General features: G+C 35.6%; 1 protein-coding gene across 1 annotated transcript in view; it reads right to left on the bottom strand.

Moving 5' to 3' along the window:
* VWA8 (von Willebrand factor A domain containing 8) overlaps positions 1–24,835 on the bottom strand; it is a 100,328-nt gene that overhangs the window by 61,000 nt on the left and 14,493 nt on the right. Inside the window, exons 4-11 of the mRNA XM_010000858.1 lie at positions 13,094–13,261; positions 10,904–11,068; positions 10,446–10,495; positions 10,008–10,116; positions 5,980–6,084; positions 1,838–1,969; positions 390–524; positions 229–306 (exon numbers count right to left, since the gene is read on the bottom strand). Of these exons, the coding sequence (XP_009999160.1) occupies positions 229–306; positions 390–524; positions 1,838–1,969; positions 5,980–6,084; positions 10,008–10,116; positions 10,446–10,495; positions 10,904–11,068; positions 13,094–13,261 (942 nt within the window). The remainder of the gene's footprint in view (positions 1–228; positions 307–389; positions 525–1,837; positions 1,970–5,979; positions 6,085–10,007; positions 10,117–10,445; positions 10,496–10,903; positions 11,069–13,093; positions 13,262–24,835) is intronic.

The following is a 24,835-nucleotide window of genomic DNA, read 5'->3' as shown; positions in this document are numbered from 1 at the left end:
AAAAAACTTGATATATCATCTTTGAAATCTTCATAACCCTTCATTTTCCTTCATTTTTTTAACCTGTATCAGTGATTATTAGTGACTTCAAAAGCTGCAGCTGTAAATTAATATAGCTGAAGCTTTCAAATTCCCAGAGAGAGAGAGAGAATATATAAAGAATACATGTCTATGTGTTGTAGTTTAGATCATATTTAAAGCATGATCCTCAGCAGACAGTTGACATACCTGGTAGAGCATTATAGGTTCTATGCTGTATCCCAGTGTATCAGCAAACTCTTTAGCAATAACTGTTTTGCCACAGCCCTAAAAAGTTAAAAATAAGAACTAGATTACATTCTAAGGAAGGAAGAAAAGAAAGGAGGAAGAAAAGAAATTTCAATTCTTACTTTTCCTCCAATTAAACACATGTCTTTAACCATATGGGATTGCATCATTTCTGCCAACAGTTGATTATGGCTGGAAGTCCTTATGAAAGTATCTGATTGAGGACACCTTTTTAACAGCCCAGTCCCAGCTGGAACCTATAAGAAAAAAAAAATACATCAAAACACTAAATAAGCTATACTTTGAAAACTCTAGGCTTTGTGTGGACTGGGCTACATTTCTCCAAAACTACTATAACATTTTGTTCATGACTGTCATTCATCAAATCTAAACCTTTCCTTTACAAACATTAAAACATACTATTTCTAATAGACAATATCCTTCACACCTCCTTCGCCACTCTTTATGAAAAAAAATAACAAAATGTGAACCAATTAAACTATAGCATTGAGGTTAGCAAAGAACTTGAGGCGGTTCATGTTAGACACAAAACCTAAATCACTAACATTTATTATTCATCTGAGATATATGGAAGAGAAAGAGCACTACGTACTGTGAAAATCTGGAGGAGCTACTCTGACCAGAACTTTGGAATGTTTCAATCATTCCCCACCCTAGGGCATTGCTCCATTTTCACTTCCCATTCTAGTGTGCGAAACATTTCACCTGCAAATTTCTTATGTCCTCCTGTTCCCAAAGAGACACTTTACAGTATTCTCAGAAGGTATCCCTTACACATAAAATGAAAGCAAAAAATTTCTCCTCAGAAAAGAGCTGAATCAGGCCCCTATAGACTCCTTTTTTTCTTGACAAATTCCCCTTTTCACTTTGACATGGTATAAACTCCCTGAGGATGTTCCTCACCCATGTTAATATCATCTCTCTCTGACTCCCCCTAATTCAACTTCTTTATAAGGTCTCTAGATTGTCCAAATTGAACTTCAAATTCTCAGATCAGCATCTGTTTCCTGAAGAAGACCTTATTTCACCACCTAACAGGTCATAAACTTCATTGGAAGAAATTCAGACTAATCATATCCGATATGATTACTTTTGTTCCATTTTCCCAACATCCTGTGTCAGAACATTACCAAGTACTCATTAGATTTTATTTGAAGTGTGGAGAAAGATATATTATTGTTTTTATTAAAAGAAAAAGGGAAAGCAGCACCAAGAGCAACACCAGTAGTCTGTGTTATTCTAATCCAACTAAAATTATGAAATTTAGAGGCTTTTGTTACATCCATTATTCAGCGTTTTTTTTAACACAAGAAGCTTAAATGAATCACATGTAGGGGAAGTATGAATTTATTTACAAATAAAATCTTGTGTATCCATAATCTAATATTCCACTATCTAAATGATTTTCTAGTAAGTATCATGCATTATGCTACCAAAAAAACATTCAATGCAAATTACTTTTAGCACCAAGTGTGTAAAATTCTCAGTGAGATGAAAACAATTAATGACATCTAAAAACATATATAGTTTGATTAAATATAATTCATACCTGAAATGTCACTTCTTTTTCACCAATCTGGACAGTTACATCAGCCTGGAAGGGTTTGTTTCCATTTACACTTTCTACTTTTGTAATCTTCTTGGGAAGCATGCTTCTCTCTGAATCTTGAAGCTCAAAACGCTGTAGTATTAAGGGGTGGAGGAAACTGATTATTAAATACAGGCTTCTGGTTTTTTAAACTGTTGGTTCTGCAAATAAGGCCAAAGGCACACTCAAGATTCATTGCTTGTGAAGTCCTAAACCCTTTTACTTCAACTTCTAGCACATGCACTTATGTTCACATTCTCAATAGCCTATATATTTTACATTTAAAACCAAAGCAAAAAGATCATATATCATCTACTCATTCTGACTGTAGTGACAGAGAAAAAGTCAGAATGTCTTATGGTGACTCAGCCTGGCAGATTGAAATAATGAAAGAAACAGATGATAGCCTTTAGCATGGGTAAAAATAGATCACCTATTTCTGCAGGTAATTATAACCAATTGCAGATTAAAACACCAGGCAACAGATAAAAATAATGATCAAACATTTTGTTTACTTAGCTCCACAGCCTTTTCACACAATGAAAATTAAGGACAACCTGTACAAATTAAGCCTTCAGCATGTTGTGGGTATATTAGGGGCAAAAAACGGGACATTTGTCTTCCCAATCCTCTTTTGAGCTCTGTGCTATCTATTTTGTGGTGCATATAGAAAGCATTAAAACCATTTAAAAAATCTGTATAAAATTATTTTGTTGGGGAAAAGGAAGTCATATAAGGGGATTTATGCACAAAAAACCACCACTCACTGAAATTACTGAACTCATAGAGACATTTTATTCAACAGGGTGAAAGCTGAGTAAACAAGAGAAACAGGAGTATTATCCAAGACATAAAAACCTTAGAAAACACATTTTTTTTAAAAAAGAAGTCAGCAATGTAACATAATTCTTAAAAAGCATGTAGCTTTATTACTGCTAGGATTCACAGCATCACCTATTTAAAGCTTAGGAAGAAAATTAAGATACATTCATATGAACATTTATGCTCTTCATCACTTTGTATATCACCATGCTGGAACACGAGCCTACAAAAATTTTATGTTTAAACATAGGCAACGGATCTTTCTTGAAGGTGCTCTGCATGGGAAGGAAAGAGAATTTTTGGAGGAACAAGAGAAGTGAACTGTTTCACAAGAAGCAAAATATGGGATAGAAAGATAGACAGAGAGAAAGACAGACTTGAGTTTACTGTTTGGGAATGTTTAACTGGAGGCTATTTTCCATGAAAGTAGTGAGTTCTCCATATCTAAATCTTCGATAGAAAAAGCTTAAACAAATTTTTACTTAATTTCTGCAATAATATTTCAAATGTTCATCTAGTAAAATAATTTGTCATGTCAATATTTCATGCAAGTACAGAATAATTTTAAAGGCCAAAAATAAAGCTTCCATGGCAAGATCATCTAAGATCTTGTTTAAGAATCAGAATGCAAATCGATAGCTCCCAAAATGCAGAAGCTTCAAGTAATGGTGCATAAAGGCACATCATTCTGAAATTTATTTTGGTACTTCTGTCCTGTCTGTTGCAAGCTAATGAACTAATGAATGCTGCAAACTTCAGCCCTTATACAAATGTTCTGTGTGATAAGATCACTGTTGATTCTGGATTAGCGTGCAATCCATGAACACTTTTTTCAATGCTAACTAGTTTGACATAAGGGGTTATATTCGTATCAAATGAAAGAGTTGGTTGACAGATAGAATTAAGGCTAAAATAGGTTTTAACTAGATCCACTCAACAGGAGATTTGCACATCCAAGATTAACACTGTCAAAAAGTACTTTCACTCACAGGGTAGGTGTAAGCCAATATTTCACATTAATTAATTATAAAGAATAAAATTACAAGGAATAACTAAGTGCTGGTGGAGTCTCAGTGAGCAAGGAGGCACACAAGAAAAGATTTACCCAAGTTTAATACAATGTTTGGGAAGATAATGCCTGAAGAATGTGATCTCTTCAAGAAATATGCACAGGGTCTAGCAGCTGCCCAAGTTAGCTGTTTTGCCTAACTGCTGGCTACCTTGCTTCTCAGCTCTGACAGGTGACTGGAAGGGAAGACATCCTGAAACTAAGACACATTATCAGCTAGATTACTAACTCCCCATCCTGTCTCCAAGTCTCCAAGTCTGATGCCTAAACTTAACAATTTCTTATATGAATTTTTTTTTTTTATTCTCTTTAAATGTTAGATGATGTTAAGGAATTATTCCACTCACACAAATTAACCTATTGATTGCAAATACATATTTATTTTTTCAACTCTCAATACCTCCCAGTTTAGATTAGTATTTCTTAACTTTATGGTGTTACAGAGAGAGTATTCCATGGCAAGTATTAGCTGGGCTCTTTGGAAATCTGCAGGGAAGTAGAGTAAGAATTCATCTTGCTTCTGCCAGACCCCCTTCCTCACGTTTCTTGTAGAATGGAAAGAAATAATTTCTTATCCATATTTAATACAATTCCAGCACTGCTATTACTAAAATATCATAAACAGAAGTGCCTCAGTACAACCAGTTATTTTCTGTATTTCCAAAGGTTCATTGCTTAACAAGATTTGTTGTGTGCAAATAGAATTAAATTTCAAATAAAAATATATGTACTTGCTGGCATAATGCAAAAAGTTAATTTAAGTAGTGATGAGGAAGAGTATTAAAAAAAGGAGAATTAACACAGAAACGTGATACATGGAGGAAGCTGATGGTACTGAACATAAAGATATTCACTATCTATTAACTGATAGGGGAAACAAATTGACATAAAGTATTTAAAATAAAGGCATATTAAGAACAGAAGTGACTGCTACTGCTCTGATAACAGAAAGGACTCTGTGTTTCAATCCAAACCATGGTTCTTATGGGCAACTTCATATCACCCTGTCATGTGGTGGAAAGGCAATACAGCATGACACAATCAATCTAGACTCCTGGGGCTGCCTGGAATAACATCTCCGCAGAGGTGCTGCCCTGGCGAGGCAGGGGTGATACACAGACAAACAAGGAGCCAATGAAAAATTGGTTGTGGATATGGCATGAACAGCAGCCTTGGCTGTAGCATCCATAAAAGAATGGAATTTAAAATCCCGAGAGGGAGTGATGAAGGCAAGCAACATCAACTACAGATCCTGGTTTTCAGGCCAGGTTGTCTTATTCAGAGAAGTGGTAAGTAGGACCCCACAGCAGACAGCTCTGAAGGTTCATGAAAGCTAGCAGGTCATTCAGAACAACTTCATTCAAATGCAAGGACTGTCATCCCAAAACTCAGACAAGTAGAACAGCTTGGTTAAACAGGGAATTCATTACTTAGCTCCATTGCAAAAAGGCAGGATATGGGAGGTGTCAGCAGGCATGGGCTACAAACATTTACCTAACACACAGGCATGGTTTTAAGGAAAACAAAAATTCACTATCTACAAAGTTGGTTATTTCTAATTATGAACATGCAAATAACTTCCAATCTTTGGGACTGAAAGAGATGGGTAACCATGATTGCTAATTTTCAGCAACACACAGAACTACAAGAATTCAAAATTGAAAGAAGGCCAGCACTGTGCTAAAGTTTGAAATGTATGAATGGAGTAACTCCGCATAATGATAGGGTTCAGAAGATATTATTAAACATAGACAAAACAACAAAACAGCTCTGACCAACAAGAAGCAAGAAAGAGCTAACACAGAACAAACACAGAGACAACCTACAATCATGCTATACTGAGTATGTGATCTCTACTGTCATTTTAGTATTTTTTATTCAAGGTCAAATGCCAAAGGTATTTTTTAAGCATTTGACTACCTTAACCATATAAGTAACTTATTTCAAGATAATTAAGCACTTACATAATTTTTCCATAGTCTTGAACTAAGCTCTAACTCTTCTACAGAATACAGGGGTTTCACCTTTCACTACATTGAAAACTACCTTACAGAGCTTTGGCTTTTTAAAAATGCATTAGCAACAGTGCAGCCATTTCATTTATCTAAGTTTTCTTTTTTTTTTACAGACGTGGTGAAGTAACATTAGTCATGAGAACTGCCATCATAATCCATCACTCTCTGGAATTATAATACATATGTGCAATACTTACTTTTAAGGCATCTTTGACTGCAGTTTTGCCTTCCTTTCCAAGGAAAACATTGTAGGGGTAAAGCCGGTCAATAACATGCTGGACTGACATCATAGGAAAGGAATCCTAATTCAAATTGAAAAATAAAAATAAAAAATATAATTGGATAATCATTCCCTCATCAGTCACTAACCGGAAAAAAACCCCAGAACCCCCAATGACCACCAGATGCAGTATTCCATCAAATGTCAAAACAGGCATCTCTCAGGTGCAATGAGGTGCAATGAGGTATAATGACGTGTGAAAGTCTGAAGTACATTAGAAGAACTATGTCCTGAAAAACACTTACTTTCCTGTGCATAAATGAAAGCTACAGTGACTGGATCAGATACCCAAAGACATTAAGGTTAGAAGAGACAAATCCCACCACAGGTAACTGAGTTTCGTTCTTTCTACTAGAAAAGAATTGATTTGACAAGAAATCTATATTACAATAATAACCTACTCATTCACAGCAATTTTTAGTACTTAATTTTGCTTCTACTACATTGTACAGATTCTAGTTAACATATCGATTTGTATAAATTTCTAAACAGTTTGATCAAAACTGGTTTTTTTAAATGAGTTACTAAGCATGATTGCAGTTTCTACACAAAATGCAAAACAGCTCTTTGTTTCTTTTACTATCTCCTTGCTAGTTGTAAGTACTAACTTCTGTTAGCTGATGCCTGAACTAGACAAAGATTCAAATATCTTGTTACAGTGATAGAAAACGAAACGGAAGTGCATTTATGAATACTCAAGATACATATGCACAAAGCATTTAATGGTGGGGGGAAAAGTGCTTCAAAACCCCCTGAAGCAATGCTTGATGGTTTTTGTAAAGAAAACATTGTGAATTTTTAAGGGCCACTTGTGTGTAACACTAACGACTACAGTCAGTGGACTGACACTACATTTTTAAGCCTTCATCAAAATGAGTAGCAAGTAAATAATACAATTCAAATGAAACAAACTGACTTTCAGTTACATACTTGAATTCATGTATGCATGCAACTGAAAGACGAGTTGCTTGGAAATGAAATCAGGAGATGCATGTCTTATGAAATAGGTGGATCAGGAACTGGTTGAAAGGAAGGAGTCAGAGAGTTGTAGTCAATGGGGTAGAATCTGGTTGGAGGTGTGTGACTAGTGGAGTCCCACAGGTGTCAGTACTGGGACCGGTGTTGTTCAACATCTTCATCAACGACCTGGATGAGGGTATAGAATGTACCCTTAGCAAGTTTGCTGATGACACTAAGCTGGGAGGAGTGGCTGACACACCAGAAGGCTGTGCTGCCATTCAGAGAGACTTAGATAGGCTGGAGAGTTGGGCGGGGAGAAACATGATGAAATTCAACAAGGGGAAGTGTAGAGTTTTGCATTTGGGGAAGAACAACACCATGTCCCAGTACAGGTTGGGGGCTGACCTGCTGGAGAGCAGTGTAGGTGAAAGAGACCTGGGGGTCCTGGTAGACAGGAGGATGACCATGAGCCAGCTATGTGCCCTTGTGGCCAAGAAGGCCAATGGCATCCTGGGATGCATTAGAAAGGGTGTGGTTAGTAGGTCAAGAGAGGTTCTCCTCCCCCTCTATTCTGCATTGGTGAGGCCACATCTGGAGTATTGTGTCCAGTTCTGGGCCCCTCAGTTCAAAAAGGACAGGGAACTGCTCGAGAGAGTCCAGCGCAGAGCTACGAAGATGATTAAGGGAGTGGAACATCTCCCTGATGAGGAAAGGCTGAGGGAGCTGGGTCTCTTTGGCTTGGAGAAGAGGAGACTGAGGGGTGACCTCATCCATGCTTACAAATATGTAAGGGGTGAGTGTCAGGGGGACGGAGTTAGGCTTTTCTCAGTGATGACCAGTGATAGGACAAGGGGTAATGGGTGTAAATTGGAGCATAGGAGGTTCAAGGTGAATATCAAAAAAATTTTTTTTACTGTGAGAGTGACAGAGCACTGGAACAGGCTGCCCAGGGAGGTTGTGGAGTCTCCTTCACTGGAGACATTCAAAACCCACCTGGATGCGTTCCTGTGTGATGTACTCTAGGTGACCCTGCTCTGGCAGGGGGGTTGGACTAGATGATCTTTCGAGGTCCCTTCCAACCCCTAAGATTTTATGATTCTATGAATATAATTAAATTCTATGAATATAATTAAATTAATATTTATAATCAGTAATACTATTTATCAAGTCCCATATTAAAGAAAGATCAGTAAAAATAAACCATTTAAGGCACTGTAGCAAATGTACTGTTTAAAGGATCAAGGAGCTCTTTATTGCATTTTAAAAGCCCTCTGTCATATATAAAGATATAACATAAAATTTGCCCACATTATCTCAAATTAATAATAATTACAATGGCATACATGAAATTAGTCTCTTCAGAACAGTACCCTATAAAAAAAAATCTCCCTTTCAGGAGGTAGGAGTTTTCAACCTAAGAATCACATTTTGGGAATATCTGATTCCATGATAGAAGATAAAGCACTAGTCATTACATTGTATTCCATCCACACTTTTAAACGATTAAATCAACCAAGCTAGAAGTAGGGGATGGCACTGACCCAGCATTTGAAGGCAAAGTGCTGTAGCTAGAATCCCTGAGAACAGTTGGCTTAGAAAACAATGTGATTAAAACTGATTCTAAAACAAACACTACTCATCTACCTAAAAAAGACACTGTCATACAATGATAACACTTCACATTCTCTTAATGTAAAATAAAATGCTTCCTTAATTCCATAGTTTAGGTAATAACTTAGGGCTCATTTTCTTTCCATTACTCTGAAAGCCATCTGGCATTCATTTAAAAATAATTTTTCACTACAGGGCTCAAAGAATAAAAACTTGCAATTTATTTTAAAATCTAACATGTATTTCTTTCCTAAAGCTTTCCAAATACCATTTAATTTGAAACCTGTATTTTAATCACATCTTAACATCTGATATAGCATCACTGATTCAGAGAAGAATTATGTCTGTAAGTATCCAGCACAACTGAGGGCACTGAGCACCACAGCAACACAGGTAACTAGTATGTTTTTATGTATATATTCCAATAAAATACACAGAAGTAATGTGCCACTGAGCACTACCACAGGTAAAATGACTGCACAGGAGTCACAGAGAAGAATTATCCTGAGAGTCCTGTCTACAGACCTTGGAAAGAGGGTTTGAGAAAGACGTCCTATTATTCTACCCTGCTGGGTTGACCACATCTTCCCACATGTAAAAGAGCACCAACCACTCTCTCTCTTCGTACAGATCTCATCTCGCAGACTTCCTTCAGGAGGCACCTTCTGGTTTTACTTGGACTTTTAATCATACAATTACGAAGTCCAAGGGACAAAAGCCTGTCTAGGAAAGCAGAAAGACTGCCATAGTTCCAGTCCTGACTTGCCTGACCTGCCACTGTGAACTCAGCAAGTGCAGAATTGTTACGTGTCCCTGCAGATGGCAGCTGACAGAAAGTACTGTATCTTCAAGCGTGTGCAACCAGCATTTCCAGGTAACCCTTCATGTCTGTGTTCATTACAAATCCACCAGCCAACCCAAAGACCTAACACAGGCTTAATCTCATACAACTTCACTGCCTCCTATACCCACATTTGAATAGTTGTTCTGAGGCCTCTTAGGTGTCAATGGAGAGTAATAGGTGTCTTAGCAAAAAAAGCAATCTGGTTTACATGCATATCATTAAATCAGAAGGACTTAGGTTGTTATTTAGTAGAATAAAATCCATCATTTTTATCATTATGATACATTTAATCACATTACAAATCTTGTGTCATGTAACACTTTGTCCTCCACTATTATGCTACATTCAGTTAAAGTATTATCCAGAGACAGACCTAACTGGGGCTTTTCTCCCTCAAACCATCTTTAGCTTTTTCAGTTTTATTTTATAAATGTTCATGCTAATCTTCTTCTAACGACATGAATAATCCAGATCTAATTTTGAGAAATTTTAAGCCCATTCAGTTTCACAGCACATGTGTAAGCACATACCAAAATCCGAACTGCAGCCGATAAGCTGTCTAAAGGAAAATCTGGAAGTCCCAATGTAGAAGATTCTTGAGAACACAGAGTTGTAGCAAAAGACAGGAGCTGAGAAATTCTGCACAAGAAAAAGTAATTACATAGTTTTATACATGCTATCTATATTTAAAATACTAAAGCTTAAAAAGTTAAATACAGTATAAGATGCTGAAACTATTTATCAGCACAAATAAGTAAGGTATGATTTAAGTTATAAAGCATTAAGGATTCATTATATGGAGGCTGCATATGAAAAGCTGTATGAGCACACACCCACACATATTAAAAAACTTCTTCAGTTATGGTTTCTATGCACTGATAGAAGATACAAAAATAGCATGGAAGCCTGAAAGGACATTGCAGTTCTTAATTTGTTCCATTTTAATTTTTTTAATTATGAAAACTTACCTCTCTGTGGAAATGTTTGGTCCAATTGAATATAATAGCTGAAGATGGTCCTGAAAATAGAACATAAAATCGCTCAGTAAATTAATATCCGGATCATACTGTGGGTTACAGCTCCTGATGTATGAGGCATTTTCTTTTTCCCTCTAATTTAGACGTGAGGAGTCTCCTCACTCCTTGACACAGAATTAATTTTATGAAAAGAAGTAATAAAACAAGAAAGTAGCAAAATTGTCAAATCTTTATTCTAGGGTTATATTGTTTTGCAGAAGTTATTTTTCTGCTGTAGCATTCCTTGGCAAATCTAAGCTTGCTTTTCAGGAATTTATTAGGGCCCAGTACAAAACCTACTACATTTATTACTCAAGGATTCTTTTCAGATGTGACGTAAGTAAAACATAATGTCAAAATATTAGCTCTACTCGGTACATATAATCTAACTCTTCTACCAGGACACTTACCTTAAAGGGCAGATGATAAACATCTCTGGCTTGAAATCGAGAGCGAAGAGGTGGATCCAGGGGGTTACCAGAGTATTTCGGTACTGGCAGGCCCAACGCTATCACTCGGAAATCTTCACTGACCCGAACAATCTTCCATGCATCTAACTCTGATTTTGTATGATCCTAAATAAATTAAAATAAAGCAACAACAAAAAAAACCAACAACAAACAACAAAACCGTTATGTTATTAACAACTTAGGATGACTAAGCTGCAGATTGACTAACAGTCCTGGTCCTTTCAACCTAACCGTGATAATGTTCTCATCTTTCAATCAGAGCGATTAGAAAGCACTGGACTATTCAAGTTTGTGAATGGTAAAAACAAGTTTTTCCAAAATGAACATAGATAGAATGTTTGATTAGGTGCAAATTTCAGGCCTGTAGCAACTTGACCAAAGACCCCACAGATGGTCAAAGTTGAAAAGGTATCATTACAACAATGTTTTCATAGAATCATAGAATGGTTTGAGTTGGAAGGGACCTTAAAGATCATCTAGTTCCAACCTCCCTGCATGGGCAGGGACAGACAAAGAACAGAAAATAAACAGACCACAAATTTTATTTTTATTCTGAAACATTAGAAGTGGGTTACCATGAGCAAGTTTTTTTGTTTTTATTTACTCCCCCCTTCTAACTGAAGACTAAAATCTGCATTTAAGAAGTTTAATTTATAAATTATGCTTTATTATAAGCAATAATACAGCATTAGATTTCTTCATGAGAACATGAAATGTTATATTTCATTTTTGTCATGTAAAGACTAACTGCACACAAAAAATGCACTCTAGTCTTCCTACATCAGAGTTAAGTCTTATTTGAAACCACACATGAGTACATTTCCTGCAGACCTAGATGTACAATAATTATTCACAGAGGAGAAAATTAACATTAGCTTATATAATACAATATTCCTAAAACAACAATATTAGATTTAGTGTGATAGCAAGAGATTTATTTAATTCATATACTATTAGCAGTGTGACCGAGGCACTCATTTTGCAACATTTTATAATTAGAAAACTGTTTAAAAGAAAGAGGAGGAAAATGCTCTGCCTAATTGCAACCAAATCCTATCTAAGCTTGAGTTCTTCATTTTCAGTCTTTAAATACAATTACATTTTAAAAGCTAACTTCTAAAATATAAAAACAATTATTTCAACAATTGCATCTACTAATTAAATATCATAAAAATGTTTTTGAAAAAAGTATGTATCAGAAGAACTGTAACCACAGATAAGAGGCATATGAAATTCTGATATATTTTCAGAAATACATTATAGTACTTCAGCATAGCTGGCAACTTCAGATAATCAGGACAGATGACAGAAGCTTATTGCAAATTTCCTTCCTGTGCCACACGGGTCTGAATTATATATGTAAGCACAGTTAGGTACAACAGACAGAAACTCAAGTGAGCAGGGGTCAGACTGTTTGTTACAAGAGAGTGAGAGGTCAGCAATGTGATCAGCAATTACAGCACATGAAAGTAAGACGTGGCGTACTACTGAAAATTATCTGATGACATTTAGTGAAGTCCCCAAGAGCCTGAAAAGTATCTACTCAAATTTAAGCAGTAGGATTCAAAGTCTCAGAAAAAGAAAAATAGCTAAAGTAGACACTAAAATTTCCTATCAAAAGGAATAATTTCCTATAATTTAGTTTGGCTGTTTACATACACTTCTGTAAATTAAAGGCAAGACAGCACTGATGAATACAGTGTTGCTCATCTTCACCTCATTTTTTTGGTATTCAAACATTTTAAAAGCTTAGCAAAAAGGTTACTGCAATGTTGAAGCATTATCTGAACTTCATGGTAACAATTTCAACTTAAATCTCTTTTCACATGTATAGTTTGGTTACCCTCACATTGTTGCTTTCACATTTTAGAAACATAGAGGCTTCATAAAAGGTTAACATAGACAACTCTTTTGCATGTGGACAGACAAAATACAGATGAAAAAATTTTGTTGTTGCTGTTGCAAGCAGTAGTTTGACTTCTCATGTAGTTTTCATCCTCCTTATTTCATCCCATGGAGCATCCCAGAAAAAACACTTTGTTGATATTTCACCCATTTAGCTTGTACATAATCGTATTTCAGCACTATCAAGGACAGCAAAAATTGAAAATCTAAACAGCATTTCCATACCTGAAGAAGTTTGTCATAACGCTCTGCAGACATGAGAAAACGACCATCTTCAAGTTGCATTTCCCTGTTCTCCAGCAAATTGTTTAACACTGGCAGGACATTCCGCTCAGCCTTCTCCAAACCTTCCAGCACAAGAATCCTGCCTTCGGTAGCTGCACGAACTGCACACTTTTCAAAAATAAAAAACCAGTATTAGAACAGAAATAAACATTACATATCTCATTCTCCTTCTGAAAAAAAACACCTCCGGATCACTTCTGCAAGAATCAATAAGATTCACATCAGTAGTGATTATGAAGCATGACAGAATATTGCCTTAAGTGTGTTACACATTCATGAGCTGGAGTTTAATAGAACCATAGAATGGTTAAGGTTGGAAGGGACCTTAAAGATCATCAGGTTCCAGCCTCATTGCTATGAGCAGGGACACCTCACACTAGACCAGGCTGCACAAAGCCTCATCCAACCTGGCCTTAAACACCTCCAGGGAGGGGGCTTCCACAACCTCCCTTGGAAACCTATTCCAGGGCCTTACTACCCTCATGGTGAAGAATTTCTTCCTGATATCTAACCTAAATCTCCCCTTTTTCAGTTTAAAACCATTACTCCTTGTCCTACTGCTACAGTCTCTGATACAAACCTGTCCTAATTATTCTAGCAGCTGTCAACAGTTCCAGTATTTGGTACCAACAGAATAAAACATAAAACCTAGCAATTTAATGTACGCCTAGTTTATATTAATATGTGGCAACTTTTCTTTTTGCAGATATTGTATTTTTCAGGTATTTTAACACCATCTAAGAATTCTGGGATAGTTATTTATACAGGAAACAATCAGATATTCCTTTGGCTTGCTCTAGTTGTGCATCAGTGCAATTCATCCTCAGTACCTTGCTTAAGTCTGACCAGAACATAACTCTATTGAAAACAAACACAGATGATAAAAAGAAAATAGTGCCACAAAAACTCAGACATTAAAAAAGCAATAAAATTAAGAAGACTTAGAAGTATATTCTCTGACTGAACATGGTCTTCTACAAAACCAGAATAAAAATGCAGCTATTACTTGATAACCCCTTGGAGCCTTTGAGATAGAAAGTTCTTTATTTTCTGTATTTTGTTTTATTAGTTGTTTAGATGTGGCTGTTTATTTAGGTGCATAATAGGGAGGCAAAATGTAAAATTAAACTCTGGTGCTGGTAATTTTGTGCCACTTTCTTGCAGTCAATGACATTAATTTAGGTAAATTAACTATACTTCATATCTAGTATTGACAATTACTTTCCCGTAAAAGACTCTGAAATTCAATGCATTCTTGTCTACTTCCAATTTGCAGTATTTTAATCAGATAATCATGGGTCAGTTTTAGGCACAGGGAACATTTAGAGGCACCACAGTCTTCCTTTGTATGCCTATTACATTTTAGCACAATTTTAGACACAAGCACAGTTACAAATGAAGAACAAATGAAATCTCTTCCCAGCATGTCTCCTGTGAACTCCTACAGAAGAAACTGTCACACAATACTAGATGAAAATATCTGATGAACACAATAGATGACAAAAACTAGGACAGAGAGAAAGAAGGAAGATACGAGAAAGAATAACGAAGAGGTACAAGAATACAAAAATAACAAGAACAAAAATAAGAATTACATAAAAAAGCAGATGCATAAGGGACAAATGCACAAGCATAAACTAGAAACAAAGAACAGTTCAGTACAACAAATTAATTTCAACATAGTACAAAGCATACAACAGAAACAGAGATCCACCTAAGAATATAAAGACACTAAATGGTTAAGAGTAACTGACTTAGATTCTTATGTAAAGTATAGAAGTATAAATAACTACTGGCAAATGACCCATAATGTAAGCTTTTCACATCATTAAGATGAAAATAATTTCTATATCTAATGTGGATTCAAGCAAACATGACTGAAAAAAGGCCCTCAGAAGTCCTGGTATTATCTAGATCAGGTTCTCTTCTCTGACAGACATTCTGTATAACATTTTAATACCTAGCCTCCAAATCAGTATCTGAGCAACCCAGAATAATCCCATTAAACAAGCATCAGTCCTCAGATTGTTCCTCTTCCAATAAATCACCATTTTTTTCCTAAAAGCAATCATTATGTGAATTGATTTTTTTGTTGTTAATTCAAGACATCATAGTCTACTAACAGGCAATATAAAATTCCTCTCTCCTCATCTTATAAAATTTGTACCAAGGACAAAGTTTGTACTAACATTCTTCTCTAGGAAGGTCATTGGTCAAGTCAAAAATCTGCTCCACTCTTCTTGAATAGAAAACCTCAGTCTCCAACAGTCAATCCAACACCTGGCATGAACAAAATGCTATTTTGTCTAAATGCAGTTTGGACACAGAGCCAGAATATCCTTTAACAAACAACTTATTTGCCAAGTTGGTTGGATTCTGCATATTCTAAGTCTATTAAGACTTTATATGACTGAGTTTTACTAGCCAGAGGAAAATACACATTCTGTTCATATGGTTTCAAAATATTTTGAGTATCCATAGAATCTTGTTGACACATTGAGACACACACTCAATGGATAAAGATTTGCTGAAAAAACAGACTTCCAGTATCAATCTAAACTTTCTCTGGGGCTAAGACAATTGGCTGCAGGGGTAGACTGAGTATCCAGAAGTATACACCAACCATTAACTTCAAGAAAGAAGATGCTCTTGTAGAATCAAAATTTAACAAGTCCAGAGTTTCCAGAGCCTGAAAACTATTTGAAGTTTGAATTTAAAATTCTAATGCTGAGTACAATGATATTTCAAAAGATAAGCTACAGCTGGTCTCAGGTCACCTCTACCTAACTTTTATAATCACCTTCAGGAATGGCTGAATGCACAACCATGATTTTTTCACTTCTTAATCAGACAACACCACCACAATCTGGGTGCTAATTTACTCTGATCGGCTTTCTTTCTAATTGTCTCCTCATATATCTTCAAATTGTATCTGAAATATTGGAAATCGTTCTCCAAAATACTATTAAATAAATGCACGATTAACCTACCTCTAAAGTTCTTGTTTAAATAGCATAAAATCTGCTCTTAGGACCAAATCAGCTATGTATCTCTGGATGAATGATGATATTTCTGCATTCTGGTTGGTAATGAGTAATATTGTTTTGCAATAAGCTAGGCATACAACAAGGCATCCTTTGAATCATTATTTCACGTTTATCTGTGTATTGATGGATTGGTACGGCAACTCAAATGCATTAAAAAAATCAAAGAAAAGAAAGTTTACAATCTGTCAGTGAAAATAATTTCTTAAAAATGATTCCAAGAAAGAAATCTTCATAATTCTATAATGAAAACCCAGAAATAGATGTGCTGCCTCCCTCTCTCACAAGCCTCATTTATTCTAAATGTTTAACATAAAACAATTGTCAGGGGGGCTTACATTGTGCAGCCCTGATGATAAATCTGAGATTAAAAGTATTAATTCTCGTTAAAAGGCCAAAAGGGATTTGTTAAATGTTTACTTTCATATTTATTGTAACTGCAGTGAGGGACTATTTTCCTCATCAGAGGACAGATGCTGCTCCCATCCTCCTCGGGCTCTGGGAGGACGGTAACCTGGATACCTGCTCCAGGGAAAACCTGCAGCTACAGCAGGCTGAGAGCAGAAACCTGTCAACAATTCTGCTCTCACAGGAATGGCTTTATGCAACAAATACGTAACAGAGTGCTTACCCTGGCTTCACACTGCACCTGCAAAAATACATTTTTATCTTTTAAGGCAAAACCAATTTAGAAACAAGACGATCCTAAGGAGACTTTCATTGTCTTTCCTGTAGCTGAACCACAGTGAGCTCCTCCACTTGAGCAGTGCAAAATACAACTACTGCAGGAAACTGTAAAGCCTAGGTTTGACATAAATCACAGTATATAAGCACATGGATGAAGTTATGCATTGTCAGAAAGTGAAGAGCAGCAAAAAGCTCATCATAATGCAAATACTGAAATGCAGAAACACCAGAGAAAGTCTTTTTTTAAAGCTAACCAAAATAGTCTGTAAAGTATAGTTTAAAATACCAGAACTGAAATGGTAGTTCTCTTCTCTCAGGAAAATGCTTTATCATAAATCAGAAACTCTTTTGCCCTGAAATCTGTGAGAAAGGTTCAGGTAGATCTCTAAAGGGCCTTAATTTTTTTAAACCTGGGCATCATTCTGAGTATGACACACAGGCTGTGTCTTATAACTGTATTAAAAACTGTTGCTAGGAATTACTCAATAGTAATCAGTAATTGTCTTTTTTTCAGGAGCTACCTCAAAAGAGGTTTGAGATTTTTCTAAAAAGATTACTTGTCCGTGCTCTGAAAACTGGATCCCTGTAATGACATCTCAAGCACAGCACCCAGAACTATCAAATGGATAGACAAAAGTACAAGCAGTTCAGTGAACACAAGAACAAATGAGCAAAGGTTCCCCTACATCTGCAGCCTACATTGCAGGTGTCCCTTCCAGTGCAGTGTCCCACCACACACAATATCCCACACAATTCCATCCACCCAAGTCTTCCCAGTCACTCCTGTATCTCATAAACATCCCAACAATGTAATGTCCAGATGTCTCATATGGTGAAAAGAGATCCTTAGTAACCAACTGGTAAAGACAACACAAAACTGGATGGTTTCCAGCTAACATGATAGTGTCTGGCTGCAGCAGGCTAACAGAACCCCAACTATCAAATCCATGGTGTAGCCTGTCTTCCCCAGATAGGAGGTGGACTTTAATTGGAGTCCCTGTGATCTATGAAGCAACCAAATATCACAAAATGCTGAGAAAATAGGTATCTTGTAAGTTTCTTCCCAGGGGCCAAACACAATCAAACTTTTCAAATGTAAATCATTAAGACTAACTAAAAAGGAAAAGATATCAGGAAAAGAAATCCCAGAGATGCGGAATGGAATATGCTATGAGCTCCTCATTTTACCAGAGAAGGAAAAGAACATTGACCTAGACTTGTAATCTACTGTAAATGCCTCAGGTTGTTCTTTGAATAAGACGCAATAGAACTAATATGATCACAATTTTTTTTTTAATACTACTTCTGTGGAAATAGCTAATTATCTAGAAATTTAGAAACAGTCTAAAGATAGATGTACAATTAGAGGTTGAGGGCAGTGAAGCATTTAAGGTTGTCTCCTACTGGGAAATCTATTCTGCTAGATTTAAAAATATCTGTAAACAACATGTCTAATCATATGCTTTTACCAAATAATATATTTAAAGATATGTGTTCAGTGTTAAGGTCTCTTAATTCCCTAGTTATTGTTTTCCCTCATGAGTTGAGCACACAGGAGAGCTTTTGAGAAACACTGCAATGGATGACTATTTAATGAACTGAAGTCATAACACACTTCCCCCAAAATGAATGTATTGTCAAAAATTGAGCAGCAAGATAAAGGGCTATTAAAAGCCATTTTCAACCAGTTTCAAAGCAACAATGTCAACTTTTTATAAAAACCATTATCTTTTTCCTTAAATATTTGTAAAAACCTGTGTTAATTTCTTAAAATAAAATGTATTTAATTAATTAAAAAAATCTGAATGTATAATGCCATTCAAGGATACAAACAGACCTATTATTAATCTGTGTATTCTATTTTTTGTGACCATTTTTTTAACTTTGTAGATGACAAACTATAGGTTTGCATTTTACAATTCAGGCCACAAATGTACTGAATTACATATATTACAAATGTGATATTCGGGTTTTATTAAAATCAATGCAATGGCAACTAACGTCATTACTAAATTAAAAAAAAATAACTTAAGAACTAAATAATTTAAACTTTTTCTCCCTCTGCAATGGAAAGGGGGGCTACATCTTCGCTATTCAGACTACCTCCTTGCTGAGCTAATCAAGCGTCTCCTGGGTGGGTTTTATAGTTAATTTTCTTGTGTTAGGTTAGGAAAATTACAGAGCACATTGCATTGAATACCATTATTCAACCCTTCCTTATACTTTTTTAAAAAAAGAGAGAACAGAGAAATGGCAGTACACCAGGGCACTGTCAGCCAGGATGGTTAGTAACCCAAAAGAGACTCCAGCTGTCCCCAGTAGTTAGTTTCAATGAGGAAGAATAGCCTGACCTGGTGAGCACCTAATTCATGATGCAACACCATGGCACAGAATGAAAAACAACTAAAAAAGAAACAGCCTGAATTTCTTGGAGGTTCGAATCAGAAAACTGGGCTAGAAAAGTTTACCCTAGGAAACAAATTGGCATATGATGAGATTATAAATACATTAACATGAAAAGAAGTGGAACAGTCATTCATTTCATTGATCTGAGCTTTGCCAGTGGATGATTTCAGCTTCCTCCATATTATTTTTTTTTCCTTTTTCTAACTACCACATGTTAAATGATCTCTTTTGCTTCCATCACCCCTTTCCCTAACACAAAAGTCAGGTGTTTTTACCTCCAAACTGTATTAACAAAAGCTTATGTGCCCACCTAGGCAGGGTCTGACCATTTTAATAACTTTACAACAGACATGTTAAACATTTTGCATCTTGGGCAGAGAGCAGTCCCAGGAGCAAGCAGTTTGAGTTTGTGAACAGATTTATCAGTGCAAATGTCTGCAAAGAAACTTACAGGGTTTTACCTTCATTCTATAGAAGTCTTGTCTTCTCTACAAGAATAAAGGAGATGTGCTATTTAAGTGTTTCTTCCTGATAAGCAGCAGAATATAAAGGAAATCAAGTACTTGACAGCTACCTAAAAATTATGAAATTACTTAGCACTTGTAAATCACTTTGATTCAAAGCACCATCCAACAAATTCATATTGCCTAAGAATGTTATGATCCCACATATTACCAAGTATTGCCCCTTCCCTTACTGTAGGAAATATTAGCTGAAAAAAAAAAAAAATGGGAAATGATAAGCAGCAGAATATAAAGGAAATCAAGTACTTGACAGCTACCTAAAAATTATGAAATTACTTAGCACTTGTAAATCACTTTGATTCAAAGCACCATCCAACAAATTCATATTGCCTAAGAATGTTATGATCCCACATATTACCAAGTATTGCCCCTTCCCTTACTGTAGGAAATATTAGCTGAAAAAAAAAAAAAAAGTGGAATATATTTGTAACAGATGCAAACATAAGAAAAAATAACCCTACACCTTTGATTTTAATCTATAAGGAATTATAAATACACAGTCCTTATATTCCTGACATTACATCACATACATTCATGTATGTGCACTCTACCTCAAAACAATATACCAGAGTGTGAACTCTAATTTAACAAATCCAGTTAAATGCTGACACTTTTAAAAAAACAGAAGTATTGCAAATGAGTAAAATACAATCACTTCTATGAGTTAAGAGGCTACTATGTATGGATCCTTATAATGAATTTCATTTCTAGATACAAGATACAGTATGTGAACATCAATAAAGATTAACTTCATCCAAATACTGTTGTTTTCTATCTAATATCTCCCTCTTTCTGTGTAATGTTGGACACAATGAGAAAATTAACAGTGACATTCATACCTCTGCCCCTTCTTCCTACTGACTTTGCTGCCTAGCTCCCTGTACTAGACAGACAAATATTGCAGTGACAGTCAAATCAGCTAAGTGACACTTTCTGACATTGCCCGTGCTGTGGCTAACTTACCAGCACATCAAAAATCCACCATCACTTCCAAAGCAGCAAATTAATAACTCACAGAATTACACAATTGGCATTCACCAGTTAGTTTGGTTTTTTTTAAAGTTGAATTATTCTTATTCATCTCTTCGCTAGGGCACAGAAATATTTTTTATATGTATGCACAAACATATATCCGTATCTATACACACACACTCTTAAGTACTATTAGAATTTCATTCAATTAGTCGTATGTCTTATTTTCTAATTCTCTTTCCAATCTTTTTCAATTAAAAGAAATCAGGCTCATGTCTGTGTGGTGCTACTCCAGGGGGTTTCATGTCATGTTCATTTTACAGACAGGAGAGTTTAAGCTGTCATTTCTGTCACTCTGGGTGCTTAATTGATTAAGTCTTTCAAGCAACAGTAGAAGATAATTTTTCTGCTATGATGACAATCAATTTTACATTTTATCATTGTAGAACTTAAGATGTTGGTGCAGTTCAGGATGCAAAAGTATTCTACCAAAATGACTGTGCTCAGATAGTTCAAAGATACACTAAAAACTGAGTCTAATTCTGTATATACAGAAATGACAGTGATATACATACTAATCAGCAAATCTTCACTAACACAGTACTGTATTTGTAGTTTTGCAGCACATAAGCATTGGTATTTTTCTACTTATTCTAACCTCAGTTAGTTTAATTTTCCTGAATGGAAAGACTGTACATTTAATAAAGTGGTCTGTGTTTGGGAAACTTATTTCATATAATGAAAAAGCTGGAATATGGGTAAACAAAACCAAGCATTCCAGGCAATATGGTTTGTGGCACAATCCTAGAGCAATACACCTCTGAAGCACTCATGAAATGGCTTAGTTGCTCTCCTAATTGCATCCAGTACATTAAAATAACTTAGGATTTCCTTGGATGTAATAACTAATAATGCAGAAAGCTGTAGTAATAAGGGTTTAGACCAGAGATGTGCTTTTTATAGCTGTACACACAAGCAAAAAGCAAAAGTACATAAGAAATCGATTTTAAAAGGACATTAAAATACCAATTCCTTAATTTTTGAAAATACGTTGATATTAGAATCTCCACACTGGTTCAACCAAGTTGGTGGCTCAACTACAAAGTGTTACAGAAATAGAAAACTACTCTGCAAACAAAGTCTTCTATCAATAAAAGCAAAATCTTAACCTGCAATTTAAATATTTAAGTAATATAATCATTGAAGTAATATGAAGTAATCCTACTCGATACACAACATAATTAACCCATGCAATAAATTACAGAACAAAACCAAGAGGTTACTTGTCTCAATAACAGCAACAATTACATTTCTGAGGCTTTTAATCGTGAATTCGCAGCTGAAAATCAAAATTAATGGCCCAAGGTAAAGACAAGAAAACAGAATTTTCTGTTGTCAGTACTTAAATGACAACAAATAATTCACCATTACACCATTATTAGTCCTTTATTTTACAGAATTTTTATTTGGAATGAATTTGATAATTCAATGTTTACCTTTTTTTTAATGGTCCCATATTTCTAAGGTAAATAAACCCCTTTTTTCCCCCCTTTGTAAGGTGTCTATTCTAACTTCCTAACTCCCAATCTTCTTCCATTTGATTTACTCTAATATTCAGAAATGCTATTGTGCAAGAATATTTGACACACTGGTCCTTCAATATACATTTCAATACAGATTTTCAACCACTGCTTCCAAATGACCAAATAATCTTCTAAATCTATCTTAAATAACTAAATGCAAACATATTTGTAACTTCATGTTAAAATATATCAGATGTTTTGAAACCTCTGATATATCAATTTATAGTATTTAATCTGTCACTATTAACGCAGAGCTATAAACAACTATAGTATCTTAACAATCACTCACAGACTACTTTGCAAACCTTTGTCAGTCCACAAACCTGATGATTCACTACATTAAAGTTATTTCTGGTAACAAGATGCCAGCTTCTGGTTATAGTTTCTTATTATTCAAAGTATTACTACATTATGATATTATGACTTGCATGCAAAGAGCCTCATCTATCTTAAACAACAGCTAAATTTTATTTAATCCAGAGAATTTATACAGTGGATGTTGTGTCAACCAGACTTTCAAGCTTTGTTGTCTTCTCCTGGGTGCTGTGAAGAGCAAACATGAGCTTCCACAGGAAGGGAAATAGTATGTAAATCTGAACAGCATAGCCTGTAGCTTCAGTCCCTTATATCAGCTCATCTTCTCTTTAGCTCACCTATGGCAATGGGAGTAATCCAACCTATTCAGAGAAATTTTTTTTAAGGAGACCTACTGATAGCCCACTCTATCTTGAAAAGGTTCTTGGTCTGGGGTTTAAACAGAGTAGTGTCTGGCTTCTGTAATGTTTTGAATTGGTACAGCCATCTGCAAACCTAAAAATCATTAAGTGAACTAACAAAAATTCAAACCCCAGTGTATCCTGTAAAACTTTATTCCCTTTTATTATTAAGTTATAATTAGATCTGTGATGGTTCTAAACATACATGCACATAAAATATGGTACATGCTTCACTAAGATGTAGAGTTAGAAAACTTCAGCTGGAACATCAACTATCTATGAGATTCATCTTTCACATCTCAAATATTTTAAAAGTGCTCAGCTAAATATCAATTACTTATTTTCTTATCTTCCCTTCAGAGCTTAAACAGACACTGGTTACATATGTGACGAGTAATACATGAGCTGAGGAAAGACATGAAGATTCCAACTGATTCCAGTACTTTGATATCTTGCTAAAGGACAGTCTTGATCTGAAGTACTGCTGTGCTAGCTTCTGGTAAAAACCTTTTAACTGAAAATTTCCAACACATTGAGGGAGAAAGGTAATCTTAGACCTTTACCTTAGAAAGCTAATCTTCCTAGAGTGAGATCACTCAAAACAGATTGTATGAACTGAGACAAGCTGTCTCATACTTACACTGGGATCAAAGTCACCAGACAAATAAAGGGTAACAGACCATCTCACATCTTTGAGAGCTCCTCTCAGTCCCTGATACAGTGGCTCTTACAAATGTTAATTAACTAATGCTCTTACACGAGGGCTAAATTACCTTGACTATCCAGTAGCAAGTGAGAATAAGGCTGTCCATAATAGCAGTTATGCATGGAGCTAACATGAGCATAATGTGTTAACCCTGCAGCGTCCACAAATGCTCTCATCTTCTGGTAAATGAGAAGCCATTTACGGTCCTAATCCACAATGCAGTACTTCAAATTATCTTGTATTTTGCAACCCCCACACTTCCAGATAAGCATGAGATAATTTTAAGTCTCAAAAGTGACAATAAAACAGTATTTAGTTGTTATCCTTCTTTCTGAGGATCTTTCATTGCTCAGAGTAATTTATTGTGTTTTCGAGAAAATCTATTTAAACATTTCTCCAAATTCTGGATGTTGAAAAAGAGACCACTGAGAATTAAAAAAAAAAAGGGGGGGGGGGAAGAGGAAAATATTTCCTTAAAAGAGAAAACAAACTTCTCTCAAAGGTTCTCTTTCTTCTTCTGTTCCCATCTCCCCCTCCATCCACAACTCCCTCATTTGATGGCAATATCATTAACTTCTATAGCATCAGCAACTGGAAACTGTTTTAAATAACACATTTAAATTCACACTACATCAGAGGAACTGACCCATCCTATTTAATTAGAAACCTAACTTGTATACAAACTTTAGTTATCTTGGAAAACAGACATTCTAAATTAAGTGTATATTTTACCTACATGATCAAAAGGGGGATGAGCCACTGATAACTTACAAAGAGAAATCTTACCTAACCTAAGTCACTATGGTTGTACTAAATCAGCTAATGGGCTGGGGCAATACTATTGGCAGGAATGTTTAAATATTTATTTTAGCCCAGATCAGCAGTGAGCTTTCAAATCAAATCCCCGAATTGTCTAATTTATTGTGCTTGTGTTCCACAACAGAGAGCAGTCTTAAAGTACATGAACTGGACTGTTTTTCAAGGAAACTAGATCAAAAGACTCATTTCAGAAATACATTTATTGTGCTACAACTGATAGAGAAG

Source organism: Chaetura pelagica, unplaced genomic scaffold (genome assembly GCF_000747805.2).
Source record: "Chaetura pelagica isolate M959 unplaced genomic scaffold, ChaPel_1.0 scaffold115, whole genome shotgun sequence".
NCBI classification, from domain to species: domain Eukaryota; kingdom Metazoa; phylum Chordata; class Aves; order Apodiformes; family Apodidae; genus Chaetura; species Chaetura pelagica.
This window is presented reverse-complemented; position numbering and strand designations above follow the sequence as displayed.